Source organism: Ursus maritimus, unplaced genomic scaffold (genome assembly GCF_017311325.1).
Source record: "Ursus maritimus isolate PB19 unplaced genomic scaffold, ASM1731132v1 scaffold_23, whole genome shotgun sequence".
In the NCBI taxonomy this organism is placed as follows: domain Eukaryota; kingdom Metazoa; phylum Chordata; class Mammalia; order Carnivora; family Ursidae; genus Ursus; species Ursus maritimus.
In genome coordinates this window covers 7,289,686-7,301,832 of record NW_024424786.1, presented here as the reverse complement: position 1 = coordinate 7,301,832, position 12,147 = coordinate 7,289,686, and the positions used below count along the sequence as shown (strand labels likewise).

The following is a 12,147-nucleotide window of genomic DNA, read 5'->3' as shown; positions in this document are numbered from 1 at the left end:
GGCCTGGCTGGGTGTTGGGACCTGGGAAGTCCCCAGTCTGCTGCTGGTTACTCTCTCTGTGATCCTCATTACCACCCTGGTAAGGTGCCTCCTGACCCGACCTCAGAGCTCCCCTCCTCTGACCCCGAGGCCCAGTCCCCACCAGCTCCCATGATCTACAAGCTAGATGTTTCAGGTCCGGGCAAGGACGGGGTGTCTGTCTCCTTCCACCAGCATGCCCAGCCTCGGATGATGGGCACCTTCTTGAAAATGGGTTTGCAGTGTTCTAGGCTGAGGGGAGGACTAAGGCTGGAGTAGACTAGTGCAGGACCCCACACCTCACCAAGAAGACCTCAATCCACAAGAAACTGAGGGTCGGCAGGGGAGGGGGCAGGGGGTAAGGTGGGGCTGGAACCTCCCATCTGGGTGAAGGATAGTGCCATGCAGACAGCTCCCAGGAGAGCAGGGCTGCTTTAGACTCGCTGAGGGCGGGGGCTCGATCTCGTGGATCCCCCCGTCACTCAGGGGCTAGCCAGCACGGTCCCAGGACTGTGATCGCGCATCTTCCCAACTAGGCATGGCGCCTCTTCAGGGCTCCTCCAGAACCACCCAGCGCCCTGCCCCCTGAGGACAGGCGCCAGTCCGTGAGCCGCCAGCCCTCCTTCACCTACTCAGAGTGGATGGAAGAGAAGGTCGAGGATGACTTCCTGGACCTGGACCCCGTGCCTGAGACTCCTGTGTTTGACTGTGTGATGGACATCAAGCCTGAGGCCGACCCCGCCTCACTGACCGTCAAGTCCATGGGTCTACAGGAAAGGTGGGAAGGGTGGAGGAGGGAGGGGTTCTGTGGGCTCTTGAGCTCTCAGCTCCCCCTCAGAAGGGCAGGTGCCTGACTCTGACTCCCAGTGGCCAGGAAAGACCCAGCCTCGTGGTTTAGCCAGTGTAGACGTGTGCTCCTCAGGTCTGATTCACATAGATCAGAACGCCCCAAGGTAAATGCCGTTACTGCACAGAGCACATAGGCGTACACGGGTATACATTCGTGCACACTCACGCTAAAACTCCTGTACTCAAGTAAGTTTGGGTAGGTTCCTTTATTACAGGACTTGTCAGGGCCTTTAACATGCTTGTGTTCATCGTAAATCAACAAGGGGGTAGGTAGCATGTGGCAATCCTCAAAGTCTGTTGACCACAGAACCCTACTTTTATACAGAGTGTACTTGGGGAGGTGGCAACGCCTTCTTTTCAGAGCCAGGTGGGTAAGCCAGATCTCACCAGGTTTGCGTCAGCCACACGATGTCGTGGAAGAAGCACTGGATGAGGAGTCAGAAAACCTAGCTTTTTGTTTCAGCTCTGCCGTCCCCTCTTACTGTGTGAGCCCGGGCAGGTCTTGACCTCTCTCTGGGACTCACTTTCCCTTCCTGTATGATGAGGGCTTTTCCACTGCCCTGTGCCTTTAGACACTGAAGGGAGTGAGCTTGTCTAGTGCAGACATCTTTGCTGCTGCTGTGCCGCCCCGGACTCCCTCTTCCCCCACATCCGAGGGGCCTGGCCTCTCCTGGATGAGACGTCCTCTGGCCTCTCCTGGATGAGACGTCCGTCTCTCCTTGGCAGCCTCACCCAGGACAGGTGGGACCAAGGCTGTGCTGCAGAGGGTAGAGCCCTGCTTCTCCACTCCAGGCAGATGCCCTCTCATGACTTCCTGGGGCCACAGAGCTGGGACTGCCTCCAGCAGTGACAGAAGAGAGTCTGGGGAGGGCTGTGTCGAGAGTGCCTTGGGTGGAACTGCTGGAACTGGGGCCCCAAGCCTCCCTCAGTCAGCGGCTCCGCGGCAGGAGGCAGGAGGCAGGGAGTCAGCCCTGAGCCTCGGAGCTGAGCCTTGTGCTTCTCACCTGGGGTGCCGTCCCCCTCCCACTGCTCTCCTGGGTGCCCCCCTGCTCCCACCCTGGGTCTCTCCCATCTCTCTCGCCTCATCTCCCCGCCTCTGAGACGCGCTCCCCCTTTCCCGGTCCTTCCAGGAGGGGCTCCAACGTCTCCCTGACCCTGGACATGTGCACACCCGGCTGCGGTGAGGAGGGCTTCGGCTATCTCATGTCCCCACGTGAGGAGTCAGCCCGGGAGTACCTTCTCAGCGCCTCCCGGGTCCTGCAGGCCGACGAGCTTCACGAGAAGGCCCTGGACCCCTTCCTGCTGCAGGCAGAATTCTTCGTGAGTCCCCCTGAGCCAGCCCCCCACAGCGGGCAGACCTTTCTTTCCGCTCACATCGGTCACACATCTAGCCAGGCCGTGGTGTGGGGTGCCCAGAACGCAGCGCCTCCTAGACTAATGACATTTCCTTATCAGCTCTCCCGCCATCTGGGGCAAGCTGCTTCCCCTCTGAGCCTCAGTTTCCTCATCTGGAAAATGGGAATAAAAATCACTGGAATGTTGCAAGGATTAAAGAGACGGCTAACGTGTGCAGAGCACTCAGCCCGGTGACTGGGGTCTGGTGGCATCCCCAAGTCCTTACTGCCCAGTACGGTGCTTTGAAAATAGTAGAAAGCCTTCCTTCTGACTCCCCTGTTTTCCCTCCCTCCTCCTGCCCCAGCATCTCCAAGCACTGTTCGTCCTCTGACAACTCTCCGGTCACCCCCCCAAGACCCCTGCAAGAGCCTCCAGCTGTCTCCTGTTGGACTCTGAAGGGCCCAATAAATGACATTTCTGTTTTGCCTGTCTGAGCACTCAGCCGGTCGTTAGCTAAGACATAGGGACCACAATATCGCCTTTATTTTTGTTGATAAAAGCTAAGCTCCAAATGAGGCTTAGGTGCGTAGCAATAGCAAGCTTCCTAATACTAGGAATTAACACATTTTCTACCCACCCCAGGTGGTGCAGCCCTGTATTTCTTTCTCAGCAGGAGGGTCCCCAAAGAAGGAAGAAGGAAGGGGCTTGGGCCCAAAAGTGCATTTCACTCAAACTCATCCATCCGGTCACTCGCCTACCAGTGTGGGCAGGAATGGGCAAGAGGCCTGAGTATCTGGGGAGAGGCCCTCCTGGGAGAAGCCATGGGGTTGGGGCAGCCATGTGCCTCCCTCAACTCCCTTTGCCCAGGCCACCTTGCCTCCTACCCGGACCAGATAGATGGCCGTTTCTTCTGAGAAAACCTCTGCCACCCTCCGACCCACCGCTCCACATTCTCCAGGGCTGGGCATGACCTGTCTTCCCCGAGTTGGCCCAGCCTCCCACCCCTACAGGGACTGGCACTTCAAACTGGACCACCACACCCCCCCACCCCCAGGTCTTTCTCTTCCCATGCCTCTACTCACATCATCCCCTCACTGGATGCTTCCAGAAAGCCTTCCTCAACCACCCCAGCCTCAGCTTTGCTGTGTGTTCTCACCACCCTCACCTCCCCTTGAAGCAAGGGCTTGCGTCCTCTCTGGTGTTGCCTGTTCAGTAGATCGTTGTGATTTCGCCCAGGGACAGAGGAACACAGCCTGTAACCTCACTCCACGGGCACTTTGTACTTGTTGGTTTGGGGGGGAGTTTTCGGGAGGTTTTTTTGGATTCTCATAATAACCCTAGAAATTGAGTACAGTGATCCTTGAAGCCCATACTTCCTATGTCCCAAAACCATGGACACTGTGAACCTGTCTGTAGTCAGGCACTGAGCAGTGTGGACAGGTGGAAGGGGAGCAGGGAAGCCAGAGGCCCTGGGGAGTCACCCCAACAACAGTGGGGAGGGGGCAAGAGAGGAATTTAAAGGCCGGGAACTGTTTGGACAGATGGAGAAGGGTGGGACCAGTGCTCCCAACCCACAAAAGGTCAGAAGGAATGCTGGGAGCTCAGACTTGGAGGTGGGAGGGCGAGGGGCATAGTCACAGCAGGGAAGAGACTGGGGTGTAATTGGAGAGCAGGTTCCCTGAGAGCAGCCCTTGGGGGGGGGGGACAAAAACCAGATCCCAGGCCACCTCACATGCCAGGCAGAGAACTCTGAACTTGGGGCTTTTGACATAGAGCATGAATGGGAGGCACAAACGCATTCTTGGGGGCTCAGAAGGAGGCTTCTTTCCTGCTGGAGAATTGGGGAAGGCTTCTCGGAGGAGGTGGCATTTAAGGTGGACAGGACAGAGGAAGAGGAGGACGGGGTGGATGTTCCCACAAAGCGAGCAGCCCAAGTCAGGCCCCTGAGGTGGGGATGCCCAGCGTGGGAACCCAAATCAGCGAAGCCGCTCAGGCTGGCTGCAGCACCGGGAGTGTGATAGAAGATAATGACTGGCCGGGTCACTTGTTCCCTTGTTCCTGTTCATCAACCATTTATTTTGCATCTACTATGTGCCAGGCTGGCCCTGGATCAGCAATCGTAATAATAACAGTTATTATACACTCACCACGTGCCAGGCACTATTCTAAGTGCTTTTATGTGCTCTGACTCGTTTATTAGTAAATGCTCACTGAATGAATGTATGCACCCAAGTAAACGCCTGGACTAGAAGTTAGGGCCCCACCAGTGTCGGATTCAAATATCTGTGAGAGCCAGCCCACAGCGGGTAACACCCCCCCCCATGTCCTCCTCTTACAGGAAATCCCCATGAACTTTGTGGATCCGAAGGAGTATGACATCCCTGGGCTGGTGCGGAAGAACCGGTATAAAACCATCCTTCCCAGTGAGTACTCGCTGCCCCTGCGGATGGGGACAGGCTCCCCCTCCCCTCGGTGGCTCTCACCCTGAGGAAGACCTCAAGCCCAGAGCTAGGCCTCTAGGATCTCGAGGAGAAGGGAAGGAGGGTTGGGGTACCCAGCGAAGGGGGGCTTCATTCCTTCACCCTTGCCCTGGCTGTGCTCAGCTCTGGAAACCCAGAGAGAAAGAATGAGGGTAATAGCAGCTCCTAGACAGTTTAAAGGCCTCTTTGTCTCTTCGGAGTAGGCAGATTTTAAAGAGGGGAAGATAAGGCTCAGAGAGGTTAAGTGGCTCATTCACAGTCACACAGCTAGGAAGTATAGAACTGAGTTTCAACCTGGGCCTCTTTGACCCTGGAATTGGGCTCTTTTGTCTACCTTGAGTCAAGTTTGGTCAGACTGTGAGTCCTCTAACAGGAAGAACCATCCCACAAGGGAATCAGCTGCCTGGCAGATAGTGAGCTCCCCATCACTCAAGGTGTTCAAGTGAAGGTACATGATCAATCCACTGGCAGATCTGAGAGGAATTTTCCCCTTTTGAGGGCAGTTAGACCAGGTGACCTAATGTTCCTCTTTCAGCCCTGGGGTGTCATTTTCAGATACCTTTCATCAAGCCCCTGTCTGCCTGTCACCCCTGCCAGGTTCTGGCCCCAGGCCCCAGGGCTAGCTGAGGGGGTAACTTGTTGAAAGTGGATCCCCACCAACCTACTCCACTCAGTTTGTGGAGTAACGAGGCTTTAAAAAAGCAGTTTTGCCATCAGCATCTCCAACAACATGTAAGATGTCATGACTTATTTTTAACTTTTAAAATATCGACTTGTGGTTGCTATGGTTACACAGTCTCTAGGTAGTTCCGGTTAAACAAAGCACCATTTAAGGCCAGGATGCATTATTCAGGGCTGCTCACCTCTTTCCTCATCTTGTTACCCTCCAACCAACCAGCCCCCTGTGGAGGGAGGCGCTCAGATCCCCCAGAACCCAGGGTTTTGTTGCTCACTCAGAATGGCCACTGGGGAGGGTGGGAGCCAGGCCACCACTCTTCCTGGTCCCCACTGGATTGCTGAGAGGTCTTGAGCCACTGCAAGCATGCTCTGAGCCTCCCAGGCCCTGGAGCCCGACAGAGCATCCTCTGTAGCCGGCAGGAATTGACCCTGTGCCTCAGAGACTGGGACTGGTTTGGGGGGGCGGGGGCGGGGAGGGGTACAGAGGTCCTGTCAGGCTTGGCAGAGCCCTGCCAGATCCAGGACACCCTGAGGCTTGTTCTCTCATTCATTCGGCACACATTAGCTGAACCCCCACCCCAGGGGCTGGGAATTGAGGCATGAATGAGACACAGGGAGTTCACAGTCTAAAGGGAGAAACAGATCCATGGGCCGTTAATAGGACAGAGTGACCAGTAACCCAGCAGGCAACACTGAAGACAGGATATGGGGGAGCAATTTCTGTCCATTTGCCACGTACCAAAGTACCAAAATAGGGCCTGGTACATAGTAGACATTCTGCTCTTGAGTGAGGGAGAAAGGGAAGGAATGAATGAATGAATGAATGAATGAATGTCTCTCAGATCAGCTCTGTTCATCCTCACTGCCATATGACTTTTTGGGGTCAGGGCTTCTGCACTGCCCAGTTCCAGGGGCACCAAGTGCATAGACTGCACTGACATAATGCCCCTGGTGTTGTGCCAGGCTCCTGATGGGTCTCCTGAGTCCCGCACTCTCCCCTCCTGTCCATCATCTACCATTATCAGAAATGGTGCAAAGCAGAAATCTAATCGTGTCATTCTCCTCCTTAAACACCGTCATTGTCAGCCTTGTAATCCTCGGGTTTCGGTCCAGCCTTATAAGCATGGTTTCATAAGACCTGCTGTCCATTGGTTCCTCTCTGGCTCATGTCTCCATCCCCCATCCTGCCCTGTGCCCTGCAATCGAACAGAATGGTGTTCCCCGCTCCTGCTCCTACTGGGCCTTCACACCCAGCCCGGGTGCTGTCAGACCACCCACTGCTTGCCTGCCTGCCCAGTACTTGGGGGAGGGACCACATCTTGCTTGTCGAGGAGTCCCTACCCCCGAGCACAGCGTCAGGCACAGAGGCAGTACTCAGTGGGGTCACTGTGCCCACGCAGTTCTTTAATGCCAAAGGCCCTGGTGTCTGGTCTGAGGGTGCTGGGCCCACTTCCGGCCCCTAATCTGGGCAGGCACTGACAAGAAGGGAGCGACCCCTCAGCACTCCCTGCTCCTTTCTTCTGCAGGCCACCAGTGGTCCCCTTCCCTTGCGCTTCCTCCTCTGCTGCCCCACCCCCAGATCAGCTCCAGCGACCTTCAGGCCAAGGGGCTGGGCATAAAAGGGCTGGAGAGCAGAGGCTCATGTCACCTGTTTCTCTTCCCCAGTTTGGGATCCTCTCTACCTGGTAACTTCTAGGGAAGCCATTAATGGCAGTCGTAACAGCTCTGTGCTACGTAGTGTGTGCTGGGCTAAGTTACTGGTCTAAGGATGGAAGGAATGTCTCCAGTTCGCAGACTCACCACAGAGAAACTGAGTCAATGGTGCACCTTGACACTGCCAGCAAGTCACAGCAATGGGACTTGAACCCAGCTCTCTGGCTCCCCTGTCCTGCCTTGGAGAGCCCCAGACTGGCTGCTGGAAGCGCCTTCAGTTCGCCCCCCCCTATTTGGGAGAGAAAGGGAAGCCCAGAGAAGGGGTAAGAGTGACAGAAGAGTCAGTTCAGGGAGGCTCTAGCTGGAACAAAACGGATTCTACTCCACGAGGAGGAACAGGAAGTTGTGAGAATCTGTAACCGCGGGATTGGACATGTGAATAGATTGGAGAAAAAGAAAAGAAAACCATTTGTGCCCACGTGCGTCTGCTGCTGAGACCCTGCCGTTGGATCCCAGGCGTGGAAGGCTTGGCGCCTTCCATCCCTGTGCTCTCCCTCGGTTTTCTACCCCCAAATCTCAACAGCCCTTTATATTTATAAAGTACTTTACAGTTTACATCGCACCTTCCCAGCTGTTTTCTTATTTATCTTCCCAACAACCCTGGAAGTAGGCAGCTTTGCCCCCGTATTACAGGTAGGAAAATTGAGGCTTAGGTGGTCAGTGCGCTTTTCCAAGTGGACCCAGCACGTCAGTGACCGTGTGTGCCCCAAACTCTTGCTGCCCCTGCTGACTGGGATGTGTCCCCTAGGTCATTCTTTTCTTGACTTAGCTCTGTCCTCTCCAGAACATGAGGCACGGGGAGCCAGGGCAGCTTAGGGGACACAGGCAAGGGGCAGGCAGTGGTGCTACAGAGGCAGGGAGCCGGGGCCACGGAGATGGGCCAGTGTTTTGCTAATGGGCGGGGGAAGGAGGAACTTCAAGGAATCCCAGAAGAAATGTGGATGTCCCGCAATGGACCAGATAAGATGGGCCCAGCCCTAGAGGGGTTGTCGCACCTGTCAAATACCAGCCTCACCTGTCTTCTCCCCACCCCAGACCCCCACAGCAGAGTGTGGCTGACCTCACCAGACCCTGATGACCCTCTGAGTTCCTACATCAATGCCAACTACATCCGGGTACGTAGCCCCATCCCAGTGACCTCTCCCTGAAAGGGAGGCCCGAGCCCGCAGTATCCATCCTCCAGGCTTGTCCCTAAGCCAGCGTGGCTCCCGCCAGCAACCCCCCACCCTCCCCGGGAAGGGCCTGAGTGTGGGGACTGGGCCCAGGAGCACTGCGTCGGACGCTGACAGCCTGGGCTTGGCTGGCCGCAGGGCTACGGTGGGGAAGAGAAGGTATACATCGCCACTCAGGGACCCATCGTCAGCACGGTTGGCGACTTCTGGCGCATGGTGTGGCAGGAGCACACGCCCATCATCGTTATGATCACCAACATCGAGGAGATGAACGAGGTAGGCTCCCCTGTGCTGCTCCCCGCTGTCGGCCACTTGTGCCCTTTGTGTTTCCATGTTAGTCCTTTTAACGGTCTTGGGAGGTTGGTAGCCTGCAGCCAAGGTGGGGAAATGGGAGGCCGAGCGAGGTTAGGTCACTTGCTCAGGGCCACGGAGATGGGCGGACCTGCGATCAGAAACAGGCTGCTCTGCTGAGCGCTCACGCTGGCGACGCCGGAACCCATGCCGGCCCATTTACTCAGATCCCCAGAAGAGTCCTTCGAAGTAGGGCTTACTTCCATTTTCCAGATGAGGAAACTGAGGCTCAAAAAGGGGAAGTAACTTCGGGTTATGAAGCTGAGATTTGAACCCAGCGCTCTCTAACTGCGAACCTGTTACCCTTTTATATCTTGCCCTGCTGACCTTGGTGGGGCACTGGGGACACTGGGCTGGAGGGCACTGGGAGTGTGTGCAGCCTGGTCTGCGCCCCTACAGAAGTGCACGGAGTACTGGCCGGAAGAGCAGGTGGAGTACGACGGCGTGGAGATCATTGTGCAGAAGGTCATTCACACTGAGGACTACCGGCTGCGACTCATCTCCCTCAGGGTGAGGCCAGGGGCTGGGCTGGGCTGGGAGGATGTGGACAGGGCCATCACTGGGGATGTCACAGTCAATGGGTCCAGGAGTCGACTGTAGCTGAAATCCAGGCCTGTGCTTTCTCAGGATGTACCGAAAAGCAGGGATGCGGAAGGGGTGAATGGACTTGAGGGCCAGAGGCGGGACGAAACCTCAGTTGCATTTAATGCCCTTGGATTCTCTCTCTGTCTACACTGTCATTCTGAATGCCTTCCAACCCTGCTTCAGAAACACTCAAGTCCAGGACTGCCTGGATAAGGGATCTCAAGCACGGTCCTTAAAGCGGAAGGTCCATTGCCATCCTGTAGTATGCAATCTGTCCACCAGAGGGCAGCCACTCCTTGCTGCATTTGGGTTTCACAGGGACGTCGTGATGGTTACACAAAAAGGAAGGCCTATAATACATGAGCAACACAAAACAGCCCAGAAGAGTGGGGGGAGGTGTCCTCCCACCCTGAAGTTGTGGTTCTTCCAGGCTCAGCATAATAGAGGAGATTGTTCCTTTGGAATCAGGAGGATTAATGGGTTCTATTTTTGAGACATAAGACCCATGTTTGGGGAAGGTAGAGCCCAGTGTAATCACGGCACAGGTTGGGAGAGGTGAGCCGGGCACCAGGAAGCTGGTGTTCTATCCAGAAACGGAAGTCTACTGACACTGGCAGCCACAGGGTCAGACTCAAGGCCTGAGACTTGTCCCTCTGAGCTGCCTCTCCCACTATAGACGGTAGGGTGTCAAAGCCCTCAACCCCCAGGGAGCAGTGGTCACCTGAGCAGCTCTGATATCTAGGCCTTGCTGGAGGGCATGAAAGGGCCAGGAGGTGGGGGCAGAGGCTCGGGCAGCTGTCACAGCCAGATAACCTAGGGGCCCAAGAAACCAGCTTTCTGCTTCCCTAGAAAGAGGCTGAAGTGAAGTTAGGGGTGCTTTATCATCTCAGTGCCATGAGACAGCCTTGGGGATATTTACTTTTATCCATGAGTCTTTACAAGAGCCTGCCCTAAGCCTTGTTCTGGGTTGGGTATTGGGAACACAGAGCTGCCCAAAGCCTGGACTCTCTCCGAAAGGAGCACCCACAGATGGGAAGTACCAAGCTAGAGATAAAGAAAACAGAAGATGGACACTCTGTTAGCCAGGGTGTTCAGGGAGAGCTTCCTGGAAGAGGCGGTGCCAAATGGGGTTTTGCAGGATGAGGAAGAGTTGACTGGGGGGGGGCAAACAAGTGGGAAAAACATTCCAGGCAGAGAAAAAAGTAAAAAAGAAAGGCATGGAAGATAGAATAGCCATGAGAGTGTGGGGGAGGGGGGCAGAGGTCTTCTCTGCAGACCATTTGGAAAGCAGGAGCATTGAGTACTAGTATACAGGGGTAGGAGAAGGGCCTGGAGGGCTAGACCCTGGACCACATGTCTTATTTGCCAGACCGAAGACTGAGAAGAATGGGTTTTATTCGGAGAGCAGCAAGAGCCCTTGGAGGTTTCTCAGCAGGAGAGCTCAGGCCCGGATGGGTGCTCCATGGGTTTGGCCTCCATGGAGCTGGAGCAGTCAGGGAGGAGCGAGAGACTGCAGAGAAGATAAAGGCCAGAGTGGAGGTGGTGCTGGCAGAGAAGAGAGAAAACTGACAAGACTTGCCGGGGGTGGGCAGGCGGAGCAGAGCGCTGGTGGGAGAGGGAGACCCGGCGCTCTGTGTCATGGGACTAACGGGTAACTGGCAGTTTGTTAAGATAAAGAACCACAGAACAGGAGTGGATTGGAGAGGGGCTCTCTGATTCTCTTGGATAATCCTGGAGTTGTTGGGGCAGAGCTGACCGCGAAGACCAGTGCCAGCCTCACTGAGCAGCTCCCATCACCACGTTGGCTCTGGGTCTCCGTCTCATGCCACTGAGCCATAGTGTAGATGGCAGAGGCCATGGGTCCCACACCCTGGGTCCTCCTCGCTGTGTTCTTGCCATTCCCATCCCATCTTCGGGCTGGTTTGTGGGTTCTAAGAGTTCACGTGTATCTGGGGTGGGTCTCTGTCTCCTGGACAGAGTGGGACCGAAGAGCGTGGCCTGAAGCATTACTGGTTCACGTCCTGGCCCGACCAGAAGACCCCAGACCGGGCGCCCCCACTCCTGCACCTGGTGCGGGAGGTGGAGGAGGCAGCCCAACAGGAGGGGCCCCACTGTGCCCCCATCATCGTCCACTGCAGGTGGGTCCTCGCCAGGCCCCTGGGCAGGGCGGTCTCCCTGCTCCCGAAGCTGCTCCGTTCCTTACCCCAGCGTCCGTTCCGCTCTCAGTGCAGGGATCGGCAGGACGGGCTGCTTCATTGCCACCAGCATCTGCTGCCAGCAGCTGCGGCATGAGGGAGTGGTGGACATCCTGAAGACCACGTGCCAGCTCCGTCAGGACAGGTCAGCCCAGGGGCAGGGGCGCACGGGGAGCCAGAGGCCCAGGGGCAGCAGGGGAAACTGATGCACGCTCGGGGTGAGGGCCCGCGGACACACTGGATATGGACTGCTTGGCAGCTAGGGAGTGGAGAGGACAGATGAGTAGAGCTGGATCCAGACAGCTGGGGGCTGGACGGGGAGGGAAAAGACACACAGCTGGTGAGCACAAGGACAGGGGCGGGGGATGTCATCCCTGTCCCTGCTCTCCCTGCGGAGCTGGGAGGGGCAGGAAGGAGCAGACGGGAGGGCATGGCCCTCCACTCCACACAAAGACAAGGCCCCTCACGAATGATTGGTAGTCACGGGTCTGGGGCGCCCTCCCACAGCCCCTCCGTCCACAACCCCGTGTTCACCGTGTGTCTCTGCCCGCAGGGGCGGCATGATCCAGACATGCGAGCAATACCAGTTCGTGCACCATGTCATGAGCCTCTACGAGAAGCAGCTGTCCCGCCAGTCCCCAGAGTGACTGCACTCCTGCCCTGAGGTCCTCTGGGCACCACCCAGCCTGAGTCTGGGCCCTCACCCTGGCCACATGCAGAGCCCTGCCTCGGTCCTGGCCTGCCCCCCCCCCCCCCCCCCCCCCCCCCCCC

General features: G+C 56.6%; 1 protein-coding gene across 1 annotated transcript in view; it reads left to right on the top strand.

The window, feature by feature from the left end:
* The window catches only part of PTPN5 (protein tyrosine phosphatase non-receptor type 5), a 36,417-nt gene extending 24,341 nt beyond the window's left edge, over positions 1-12,076 (top strand). Inside the window, exons 5-14 of the mRNA XM_040638694.1 lie at positions 2-79; positions 555-796; positions 1,998-2,187; positions 4,541-4,625; positions 8,109-8,188; positions 8,384-8,521; positions 8,996-9,106; positions 11,159-11,319; positions 11,408-11,521; positions 11,930-12,076. Coding sequence (XP_040494628.1) covers positions 2-79; positions 555-796; positions 1,998-2,187; positions 4,541-4,625; positions 8,109-8,188; positions 8,384-8,521; positions 8,996-9,106; positions 11,159-11,319; positions 11,408-11,521; positions 11,930-12,023 — 1,293 coding nt within the window. The 3' untranslated portion in view covers positions 12,024-12,076. The remainder of the gene's footprint in view (position 1; positions 80-554; positions 797-1,997; positions 2,188-4,540; positions 4,626-8,108; positions 8,189-8,383; positions 8,522-8,995; positions 9,107-11,158; positions 11,320-11,407; positions 11,522-11,929) is intronic.
* Positions 12,077-12,147: the final 71 nt, after the last annotated feature.